Genomic DNA, 12,423 nt, shown 5'->3' on the forward strand with positions numbered 1-12,423 from the left:
CGTAGATTTTCCACAGTGTGAACTTGGGGAAACACTAGCTGATTCTTGCGTCTTTACACTTTCCTTTTTCAGCCATGTATCCATTGAACTTGTGTACAAAAGTTGTAATAAAAACAACACAGAGAGACTGCTAACAACCAACAAACTAGAAAATGAGAATATTCACTCAAGTCTCACTGAAGCAAAACAGCACTCCAGAGAGAGAGACAATTACGGAGGAACCTTAACACTGCTACACTGGCTACAACGTGCTTCCGGCTGGTTTGGCTCCCAAACACCTTTTCTTCCACCACGAGGTTTCTTTCTAGGAGGGTGTCCTGCGAGGGACAAATTAGCTTGGACCACCCCCCACGTACAGCACTGCTCCTGCTCACTCTGCCCTCCATGCTAACTTCCCCTGTCTGACAAGGACAGGAGTCCGAGCTGCCACCTGCAGGTCTCGGGCTCTCAGCTGCCACCCTGCCCACCACAGGACTCAGGCTACTGGCCCCGTGCCAGGGCCTGGGCTGCCAGATCCACATTCCCTGGGGCTCCTGCTGCTGGACCCCATTGACCGCTCCGGTCAACTGAGCTCCACTGGGTTTGTGCTGCAGGTCCCGCTGACCTCTGGGGCTCGGGCTGCTAGCCCCAACTGCCCGTCCCCACTCTCCCTGAAGCTTGGGGCTGCCAGCCCCGCTGGAGCGCTGGTGTTCTGGTTGCGGGCTCCCCTGCTGACAGGGGCAGGGCTCGGGCTGCCAGCCCCAACTGCCTGGCCCCGCTCTCCTTGGGGTCGGGGCTGCCGGCTCCCCCGCTGACGGGGGGGCAGGGCTCGGGCTGCCCGGCCCCGCTCTCCCTGGGGCTCGGGGCTGCTGGCTCCCCCGCAGATGGGGGGTAGGCCTCGGGCTGCTGGCCCCAACTGCCCGGCCCCGCTCTCATTGGGGCTCGGGGCTGCCGGGGGCAGGGCTCGGGCTGTCGGCCCCAACTGCATGGCCCTGCTCTCCCTGGGGCTCGGGGCTGCCGGCTTCCCCACTGATGGGGGCAGGGCTCGGGCTGACGGCCCCAACTGCCCAGCCCCGCTCTCCCTGGGGCTCGGGGCTGCCGGCCCCGCTGGAGCGCTGGGGTTCAGGCTGCCGGCTGCCCCGTTGATGAGGGACAGGGCTCGGGCTGCAAGTCCCAACTGCATGGCCCTGCTCTCCCTGGGGCCCCAGTTGTCTGCCCTGCAACCGGGTCCCACCTGCTGCCTCCAATGCCGGGGTCCTCTGGCTGCCATTAATGATTTTTTTTTTCTTGCGAACCTCCTGTAACGTTCTGCAAACCCCAGGGATTCACAAACCCCAGTTTGGGAACCACTGGATTACTGGGTCTATGTGTTTTGTTTGTTACATGGATGGGATGTACCATAGAAGCTGTATGCAGTAGCTCTGGGGAGGGATGAGAAAAGGGAGCTCCTATCTTCTGCAGCAGTTCCTCTGATTTAGGAATGGCTTTGATGCTCTAAAGGAAATTCAGTCTTTGGGCTTGTATACAGCGTCACTCTACAGCGCTGCAACTTTCTTGCTATGGGGTGTGGAAACCCCCCACCCCTCGAAGCGCTGCAAGTTTCAGTGCTGGAAAGTGCCAGTGTAGACAGGGAACCGACGTTGGTAGCCGTGCTCCCAGCGCCGGTAGCTATTCCCCTTGTGCAGGTGGGTTATTTTATAGTGCTGTGAGCGCTCTCTCCCAGCACTGGTGCTGCGGCAGAGCTTTCATGTTGCTAGTAAAGACATGTCCTTTACTTCCTCCTTTCTTGGAGGGTGAGGGTAGCTGAAATGCAGATATCCTTGTAAAGACCTTTTTAAATAATAAAAAAAAAAAAATTAGGACTCTACTAAATACAAGGTGCTATCAGTCTATATCCCAAATATACAATAATTGACATTGTTAATCAATTTCACAATGCCAACATCTTATTTCAGTTTAATCTGTGGAAATGTAGCTTACTGTACAAATTTGTGTGTAAATAAACTAGACTTCAGTTACTCTAGAGGTTTCAAGTTACTGACACTTTAAATTTTCCCAAAAAGAAAAAACAAGAGACTAGTTTTCCAGCCAGATTATTTCTCTCCCTCCCCCCACCCCCTCTCAAAAAAAAAAAAAACAAAAACCTTCCTTCTTTCCACTCTTCATCTTTCTGAGAAAAAACAGGGCTGGACTTTACGATGCTGTCCAGTTACAGGCTGCTTGTTTCTGATTTGAATTGGAAGAAATTGTACTGTAACTTTAGTCTAATATTATGTTCTAAATTTGAGAATGGCTGGTTTAGCTAGGTCTTCCAGTTTATGTATTGAACTGTGGTTGTAGTAAAAAATGGTTACTAAGCAACAGAAACAGCATCTGTTTCTAATTATCTAGCCTTCTCAATAATCACATGGGAGCTGAGAAATGACGTATATTGGTGCTTCAATTTTCTTCTGGCCACAACCTTCCTCTTTGTAGATAATGTAACTGTAAATTGTCACCTCAAAAATGTCTGTATGTATTGAAGTCCCCCACAACAGTTAATGAATAAATGTAATATTCTAATCTTAAAATGCTTTTCCTTTGTGGGTTCTAGAAATAACCAGAAATTTTTGTTTTGAGTACAATTTAGCTATATTAGTTTGCAATCTGGAGACTTCCATGTAATTGTACTCAGTAGGAAAATCTTCTGTTTTTTAGGGCTTGATGATGATGAATGCGATATTAAAGGTAACTGCAGTCCTTCAACTCTCTTCCCCCCCACCCACCCCATGAATAGGTTTAAATGAATGGATTAATTGTTCTTTTTTGATACATCAGGTGGGGACACAACAGTGATTCAGGGAAATGGTGATATAGCAACAGCTGAAACACAGACTACCATGATCAATGGGTATACTTGCAGTGACTGCAGTATGCTTTCTGAACGGAAAGAGGTCCTCACAGCGTACTCTGCTTCTCACATGCCATCTTCAAGAATTTACTCTAGGGATAGAAGCCAAAAATATAAGTCTAGTAAGTGATTTTCTTCCTTTTGATTTTTGTGGTATTGTAAATGTCTTGTTTATTTGATGTATAAAGCTACATGTATTTGGAGGGTATAAAGATTTTTTTTTCCCTGTTGAATTTAACAAGACTAATTGAATTCTAAATACCAATTAGCATACATCCTATGATGAATTTTTGTTTGTATCAAGCTACACTTTATGGAGTTGATGTCTGCTGTGCACCAAAAGCTGACCATATGAATTTTCCACACAGTTACAGGAATATAAATGTGCCACATCAAAATAAAATGATACGGAATCTGGCAGAAAATAGTTCATACTTCCAAATTGATTAGGCTCCTAACATGGTGTTGTAGACAGTATTGGTTCTTAGCAGTAGATAATTTTCCTTTACACTTCATTATAACAATGAGGGTCAGGTTACCATTTTGTTACTCAAATTCCGCTTTAAAACTCTTTTTTCCATTATAACTCACCAGTAATAGGAGATCAAAAGAGTTAAACAACCAAACATAATCAGCAAGTTTTGTTTGTTTGTTAATATCATCTGCTCTATAGAAAGATCTATTTTTTTTAAATCCCTTTTATTGTTTTCTTTCCTTCTATAGACTCTAATTTTTATTGTGTTCTATAAGTTAGGCCCTCTTCTCAGTCCTTAGATCTAACAGGACTGTAATTTTTTGTGAGGGAGGACCCAAAATGGAAAGGCTGTGGCTTCAGCAGTCTTCCTTCTCAGTGTACAATTTCTGGAACTTTTTCTTAAGTTTGGCTGTTGGCTACCTACATGGAGTTCTGCTTTTCCAGGCTAATCTACTCCCTTTGGATATTGCTCTTGTTAAGAGCCTTCCTTTGGAAGGCAGAAAGTTTGACATCCTTTACCATCCCAACGCCTCATCTGTATTCTTTGGTTGTTGGTAGTCTCCTCGAAGATCAGTTTAGGAGGAAGGCATGCTCTTTTGTTGCCCTCATTTTCAGAATTGTGGGTTGTTTCAGTTGCTATCCCTTCCGGGCCAAGGTGTGACCCTTGTTGTAGCATATCCTGAATGGTAAGAAGTCAGTTTCTTGACTCTCTTAGGGAAATTTAGGAGGTTGCAAGGGAAATTATTTAGATTGTAAGTGCCTCCTGCTATATGTTTCTACAATAGGACCCTGATCTTAATAAGTTTAATAAACTTTCAGTATTTAAATGGGACAGTGGAGTCTAGAAATCTTTCTTTTTTAATACCATGTCTCTTCTACACAAAACTCTTGGGAGAATCTTGCGAGAGTCCCTATTTGTGAGGATACTTCAGCAGTTGAAACAAAGATAGCCAACCAGCATTTGGCTACAAAATACCAAAGCTTTTAAGAAAGCAGGAGTACAGGGATGATTGTGCTAATTATTTTTTGTGTGTGTGTGTCTTCCAAAGTGGAGGAGAAGATACAGAGGAAAAAGTCTAGTAGTAACTGCCTTGAGTACTAGAAAAGCTTTGTATTTGGCTTCCTTCCACTTGGAAGTATGAAGGGGGAGGAGGAGAAAACGCTCTCTTCCTCCCTGCCCCCTATTTCAACAAGAATTCAACTTAAGCCCCTTTTTGTTCCAGGTTGGGATTTTGAGATGCTAACTAACTGTTCATGGGTTCGGCATGGAGAAAACCTGAGTTCTGAAGATAAGAAATTAATTACAATTTAAGTGTTGGCAAAAGTGACTAGCTGTCTTCAAGTTTTCAATCCCATTTAACCAGGAAAGGCTTGTAGCTTGAGCTTTGCTCTGGGAAAATAGTCACTCCAGACCATGGTTTAGGCATGCCAGCATTCCGGGAACTTTCACTGTTGTTGCTTTAGGTATACTTAGCCATAGATAAATGGGGAAGTTCAGCAGTAAGGTCTGTCAAGCCAGCACCACTCATAGTTGTTAGAAAATTTGTGGAAGTGTATCTCTGGATAAGCAACTTAAAATTTTAGCCATTTTTAGCTTGGTATCAACAGGTGGAAATGCAAGTAGTTTATTAATGGAGAATTAAATTGTGTAGGGAAATAATTTTGTATTCACACTTTTTTAATAGGAAACACCCCTTTCTACATGAATAAGATTCTACGATTGATCAAATATACTGCAACATCTTTTGCATCACTGTTAGTGCAACTATTTCAAATGGTATTGCTGAACCTGGGTTGTGAATTTAAAGGTACCTTTTTAGTGGTCTTCCCTTCCTTTGTCTCCTCCAAAGCCACTACCTCAATAAAAAGCCCTGTGCTTTTTTTCTTGTGTGGCTTTTCTTCCATTTCACCTTCTGCACCATGGTGTCTTCCATAGTAATTTGGCTGGTTTCTCTTATGCTCACTTGCTGTCCATGCACCTTTTTTTTCCTTTGGAAGTGTTCATATACAGGTATATATGGTAACTGTGGTTTTTCTGTTTTGGTCTTTTTTTTTTTCTTCCCAGGAAATTGCATGGGCAGGGGGAGGTGGGAAGGGGGTTGATGCTGCCAAACCGTAATTTTTTTCAGTGTTTTCAAAATGCAGTTTTCTTGCTTCCTCTAGACTTCAGCTTCATGTTCCTAAATCTGTTTGTTTTAGTTCTGCAAGGTTAAGTCTCCTCATTAACACTTTATCTGCAGGCTGTCTGTCTGTGTGGGTTAACTTCGGTCATGTGGTGCTTATTGCCTGTCCCTCGGGGTATGTCTACATAACAACTAGACACTGGTATCAGGCCCATGCCAGCCGGCTCGGGCTCCGGCTCCCTGTGTGGTGGGAGAGACGAGGCTCCAGCCCAAGCCCAGAAGTCTACACAGCAATGAAATAGTCCCACAAGCCCAAGTTGGCTGGCACGGGCCAAACGTGGGTGTCGAGTTGCTGTGTAGTTATACCCTCAGAGTAAATCTTCTAACTGTTATGGTAAAGTTGACAGAAAATAACTGTACCCTTCATGCTCAGCTGAAAGGGATTCCTCATCTTCCTCCCACTCCTTCAGTAATGCTTTTTCTGCCTTTCTGATATTGGGAATGTTTGGTCTCTCCTGGATCCTCCACTAAAACCAGGGAAGTGGGTAGCACTTGGTCTGCAACTGAAAGGATGGGGGTGTTCAACAATGTTGTTTTTTTGAGTAGAGTATTTGAACTAAATAGGTGTTAAGCAGTTTTGAACACTGATTAAAAATAGCTGCTCCTCCTGTCACATCCTCGCGTAATCCATGTTTCAGTGGCTACCTGGTGAGGCTTGAACTAATTCTCCATTGCCAGTAGGGTGTTCCATGAAAAACTGTAGATTACTAGATCTGAATTTGAGATTTTGCATTAGAAATTCAGATCTTATCTAATCAAGCTTTCCTGGAAGGTGCTACAGACAAACGGAGAACTGGTAAGTTTGACTTCCCAGGCACCAAGCAAGTAGAACTCAATATTAAGCATTCAATTAAAAACTGCTTCCCCAAATAATTAATTAATTGTGTGGGTGGGTGGGGGGGTAGTATGTGAGTTAAATAGGTGTTTAACAATTGCACTGTTTTGGATGCAGCCTTCAGTTAGGGGGCAAGTACCCAATCGACTTCTAAGAAGACCGCAGCAAAACCAGGAAAGAATAGACTAGACTTAATTAATATTTGTAAGGTAAAAAACAAGAAGGAAAAAGGTTTGACCCACAAGGTAGGGAGTCCTCCTCTAGGCATCATAAAGTTGCAAAAAATGCACACATGCATGCTCTTTGCAAGTCACCTTACACATCAAATACCTTTTTAAGGTCTCCAGTAGGTGGCTTGGCTTTATAACTAAATAAATCAGATCAGTTTGCTTGTTAAGCTAGCTATCTGAAGTTTTGGACTCCAGAGAGTTAAATTCTATACCCTCTTTCTGCATGTATTGCAGCTCACTCGAATTACTGTGGAAGTATGAATGTAAAAGACTTTCTCAAAGAGGATGGCCATCTTGGTATAAATGGGGAATCATTGTGTAAGTATGGTTGGGTTGTTGTGTGTTTTTTGTCTTTTAGCTTTGGGTTGGAGTCCTGGATATCACAGTGACATCTAGATTATATGAAATAACTCTATAGAAGTTGTATACCTGAACAGTAGTTTTGTGTTTTTTAGACACTAAATATTAATACACAAGTGTATTGCTGCAACATTTTCTATAGGAGCAAATATCTGTGGGATTTTGTCTTGTTAATCTTTCTTACCTACCTTAGTTCTTGGTTTTGGAAAATGATACTGTGACATAACTGGAACATGTCTGTCTTGTTAGTAGCTTTATTGGTTAACTTGTCACCATTAATTGATTGTTACCATAACCAACAGGTGATGACTGTAAGGGGAAGAAACATCTTGAAACATACACAACAGTCCACATGCAATCATCAAGGTCTAAAAGGGTAGCAAGGACCATTTGGCACACCTTTTCTTATGCAGGTTGACTTGCACCTTTTTTTCATTTGCTTTTATTTTACATCACAACCTCACAAATGTTAATCACTCATACTGCTTTGTGTTTTTAATTTAACTGTAATTTTCAAAGTAGATTAGGCTGAATTAACTAAAAATGTTCTGGAAGAATAGTTACATGGCATCTCTTCTACTCCATGTGTTACTTGCTACAATATTAGACTCACTAGATTAGGAAGGAGCTTGGCAGATGTAATTGTTTACATATGGCACAATCGCTATGAAAGGAAGTTACAGTAATTTATTACCATTTGATGTGTATTTTAAAGTATTAAATACAAAGCAAAAGTTTTTAGGGTTTTTTTTTAAGCTATACCTTAGGTAAGTGTATACTTCTGGAAGGATGGAAAACAGGATTTAAAGAGAAAAGGGACATTAAGATACTCCTATACAGGGTATTTTATTATTTTTGTATCCTGGTTTTATTTTGTGGTAGCCAGTTATTGCAGGACTCTCATGTAGTTAGTATACTATTTATCCTATGAAATGGGTCTACTAATGCTTGAATAGGCACAGGCATCAAGATTCTTTAGAGCTATTTGCTGTCAATCTATTTTCATGCAGCAAAGAAGAATAGTGAGAGACATTTCTTCAGTCAGCTAACTGGTTTTATAAAATACTGGGCTGTAACATTTGGTGCCTCTCAGAGACTGGGCATCACATCTCTGCTAATCTAAAGTTTAGAATTCCCCTAAACGTATCTATAGAAATAGAACAGCAACAACAAATCTACACTTAGTGTCGGATGCAAAGGCCATTCATCTTTCCATTGACTTCAGTGGGCTTTGGGTCAGGCCTTTGAAAAACCAACTGACGCTGTCATACCATAAAACACAGCTGGATTTAATTATAAAAATGAACAATCATTTATCTCATTACTCGTAATTTTACTTTCAATAAGGCATATTCTTGTCTTATTCTTATGCTTCTCAATATTGCCTCATGTTCGTGAGATATTATGGTTAATATTTTTTTGAAGAATTGATTCTTGACGTTTTAAATGTTCCTTTTTCTATGCCCACGTTTATCTTGCCAACCCAGATACCAGAAACTTGCAGTGCATACTTGAAGACAAAACCAAGAAACTTTGAAAGGGTTGCCTGACTAAAGTATGCACTTGTGTTTATACTAAACAGTGAATGGTTGAAGAGTATTAATTAGGACATTTTTCTGACAGAATATTGTGCCACAAAACATAGGCTCTTTATATTCTGAAAAGATGGTATTTTAATTACCCAGATGATAAAATCTGGAAGTTGAACCGTCTGTGTACTAGCATATTGTATTTTTCCTTTTAATGGTGTTAGCGCCACTTATGTCCATATTTTGTCTTATTAGCAGTAATACTAATTTTGTGTACAATGGTTTAAAAACTACTGGAGGATATGCACTAAAATTACATTGTATGTAATTCTCATAACTTCAGAAGCTAAAGAATTTCTGCTCTACTGCTTTTATTGCAAACAATGGATCAGGTTGTCTGTATATACATTACACATACATAGTTAATTTGTTATACACCAGGTTACTTTGTGCTACAAGTGTTGCGAACAGTGGGAGCAACGGGATGGTTTATGTCTCAGAAGATGTTATCACTACTTTGGCTGGCCATTGTTTCTCCAGGTTACTATCTTGAACTCTGTTTTTTTGCTTTTGCATGTTATCTGCCTCTGCTGGCAAACTAGGCGTCTACACTATGTGATTGCCTCGCTGATGCTGACTCAACTGTGCTTTGGATGGTACTTTACTGTTTGTAAAGGCTAAACTATTTAGTGACAGGATATATCTGTGTTCACAAATTCAATGGGAGATTAACAAGGCTGCTTCATATGAAAGGCAACATGTCTAATGATTAGAGCAGACAACGGGGGAATGGGAAAAACTGGGCTCTGTTTGATTCTCCCATTGATTCCCCATGGCTTTAGGAAACTTGCTTAATCTTGTAGTGCCATGGTATCCCTATAATCAAAATGAATATAATGCCTTTTTGAAGCTCATAGAGGCCTTTAGTTGAAAGGGGTTGTCCAAGTGCAAAGCACGATTAAACATAGCTGAAGGGGTGTTGTGTTTTAACCTCATGAAAGTTAGTTATTGCTTTCCTAAACAAATTTCATCTTCTTGCATGGCTGTTTTTTGTGCTGAGTAGTTGATATTGCATTGCAATACATAGTTGGGATATAAATTTAGATGAAAACAAGTTGCATGTGTTTCCTTTCACCTATATCCATCCACCCCAACAATCTGTTTGTTGCTCAAAACATATTCTGCCATATTTGCATGTACTTCTGCTTGGTCTCTCTTAGTATATTCTGTAACAATTACATTTTTAGTTCATCAAATACGTCCTTTCTCTTATAGGGAAGGCAGCTTCTGGGGTATTCTGGTGGCTTGGAACTGGATGGTATCAACTTATTACTCTGATTTCTTTGTTCAATGTGTTTCTTCTTACAAGGTTTGTGGATTTATTTTTTTAAACAGAATTTTCTTCCCTAAATTACAGACTTGTTAGATTTGTGCTGTAACAGTTGTGATTAAAATGGTTGAAATTATCCTAGTTGAAGAATACAAGGTATAATGTCTGTGACAAAAGGAGAAAGCAAACAGCCTGTGTGTGTGTGTGTGTGTATGTGAACAAGGGAGGGAGAGGAAAAGCTTTACTATTTAGAAAGAGAATTGCTGAGGAAAGAATCTATTTATAGCTTTAGAATCATACACACTTCGGCAAAAAGCTGATCTGACAATATTCATTAATATTCTAATGGGGGAACACACATGTATGTCAGTATATGTAATATACCTTTCTAAATCAAAGTTGCTGCACATCTTTCTGTACAGAGCATATATTTTCATTTTAAATATGAGGTACTGGGTGAAGTGATTAAACTGCTACATAGCAAATAGTAAAAATTGTTAGACCGGTTACACAGGTCTATTGGCCACAGATTAAGGAATAAGCATAATGAATTTGTTAAAGAAGTATACTTCGGTACTTTTCAGATGCATAGTGTGTGTGTGTGTGTGTGTGTGTGTAATGTGTACTACAGGAAAAAGCATGGTATTTCTATGTAGCCAAAACTTAAGCTAGATCAATCCAAGATGTGAACAGGGCAGTGTTTCCATATGCTGTTGAATTCTAAACAATGTGAAGACACTTCACTGTAATGTAAACTGAACTAACCTCTGTCATGAGGTACCATTATTTATATTCGTATGCTGTCTATTATACTTCATGAGTTGGAGTCTGCTTTTTCCTGTGGATGAGTAACTTCCATTCCGCTAACACCTGTGGACATAAATATGTATTTACAATGAAGAAAATAGAAACCCACGTACCGAAATGTGTGTGTTAATGGGTACAGCTTTGTAAGCCTGACTCTCTCATTCTAAGATGCTATATAGATATGGTCATGTCAGGTTCAATATTTAGGTACAAAACAAAACTACTAAACGAAGTATCACTCGGTTAAATATAAGTTGTTTGTTTTTCTTTTTTCCAGCATATTTTTGGGGAAAAAAGTTACTATTTGGGCAAGATACTATTGCTGATTTCATAAAATATCAGCATTTCTTGTGATACAATCCACAGAATTGAACTCTAAATGTTTAAAATTGAATCTCATGTTTAGGTTTATTTCATGCTAATGCCTCGACCAATTATAGAACACAGTTAAAAATGATAGACCCATTCTATGTCTAATAAAGTTAAATTTACTTCTCTGTTTCTAGATGCCTTCCAAAGCTTTACAAGTTGTTACTGTTTCTCATCCCACTGCTGTTTTTGCTAGGTATGTAAAGTGTTTGTCTATTGTTGCTAGTGGAAGCTGGTGAATAGATATTACAAATGTATCAAACTAGCATTTTGAGGTGAACTTGATGTTTATGAAAGATGTCCAGCTAACAGCACAGGAGATTGAAGTTCTGTATGCTGAGAGCAGCAATTCAGGTATTCCCCAACACTGCCCTGCTAGTGTGCTCCCCTTCTGACATGGAAAGAATATCCCTCGTTGTGAGAAGGCAGGTCAGTTTCTGTACCCCTTCAATACGTAGACCACCTCTGAAGGGGACTACAGGACAACCAGTTGACAACCAGGAACTGGAATGAGCCCATTAAGACACTTCACATAGATTACCTGTTGATGATTTGTTAAATAAGTCTAATTGCATTATTATTGGCAGTGCTTATAGTCGACAGTTACAGTGGCCCAACGTTTTCCATTATAAAACACTTTTTGGTTGTTGTAACTCTCTCTAACTTAAACATTTTGGGCTGAATATTCCATGCCAGATGTCTACCCATGGGTGAATTTTTTTATGAAGTGTCACCTAAAATGGTTCAGTCATTTCTGAGAATGAGGCTAAGGAAAATTGCTCCTCACCATGTTAAAAATCTTGCAGCTCTTTTGTTGAGAAGCTCTAGTGTCTCAATTCTTTGGAGCAGGGACTTGTATTTTGCCAGAGGGATTGCTTTAGTGATGGGATAATACTGCCTAACCTCATGGGTATTGTGAAGATAAGTGCATTAATGTTTGTAAAGCACGAAGATACTACCATGAAAACCCCATAGAAAAACTCATAAGGAAATTAGTAATTCTGTATTCAGTACAGGATTTGGATGGTGTGCAACAAGTAAGATATAGGGCCACACATAGAACAATGAGGATAAAAAAGAAATATTGAAGTGTGCCATTCAGTGAGTGCAATGCATCTTGTGCACTTACTGAGCCATGGGAAGGTATGTGATCATGTGAGGATTGTATCATAATGCATAAATATAAGAAGTCTGAATTCAGGTTGCACAAGCAACCTTAACTCTGGCATTTCCTAACCTTTGAGTGCTTAGTTTGCAACCTTAACACTCTTAAACATAGCTTGTTTGGTTTTTTTAAATCTAGTTTTGTTTAGACTTTGGTAATGCCCACAATGTGAAGTGCACTTTCCAAACACACAACACAGCCACTGTCCTGAAGTAACTGCTTTAAAGTATTAATCCAAATTATCATAAAATCCGAGATTGAACCTCATATT

At 40.3% G+C, this 12,423-nt stretch overlaps 1 protein-coding gene across 50 annotated transcripts in view; it reads left to right on the forward strand.

Annotated features, from left to right (window-relative positions):
* The window catches only part of SUN1 (Sad1 and UNC84 domain containing 1), a 65,441-nt gene that overhangs the window by 31,118 nt on the left and 21,900 nt on the right, over positions 1-12,423 (forward strand). For 12 of the 50 annotated variants that reach the window (XM_065560000.1, XM_065560020.1, XM_024102380.3 and 9 more), the window contains 8 exons: positions 2,677-2,706; positions 2,797-2,991; positions 5,030-5,152; positions 6,827-6,910; positions 7,255-7,365; positions 8,923-9,021; positions 9,757-9,850; positions 11,125-11,183. In XM_065560000.1, the coding sequence (XP_065416072.1) occupies positions 2,677-2,706; positions 2,797-2,991; positions 5,030-5,152; positions 6,827-6,910; positions 7,255-7,365; positions 8,923-9,021; positions 9,757-9,850; positions 11,125-11,183 (795 nt within the window). The remainder of the gene's footprint in view (positions 1-2,676; positions 2,707-2,796; positions 2,992-5,029; positions 5,153-6,826; positions 6,911-7,254; positions 7,366-8,922; positions 9,022-9,756; positions 9,851-11,124; positions 11,184-12,423) is intronic. The other 38 variants (XM_065560037.1, XM_065560015.1, XM_065560016.1 and 35 more) reach the window with 15 other exon arrangements.

Source organism: Chrysemys picta, chromosome 10 (assembly GCF_011386835.1).
Source record: "Chrysemys picta bellii isolate R12L10 chromosome 10, ASM1138683v2, whole genome shotgun sequence".
In the NCBI taxonomy this organism is placed as follows: domain Eukaryota; kingdom Metazoa; phylum Chordata; order Testudines; family Emydidae; genus Chrysemys; species Chrysemys picta.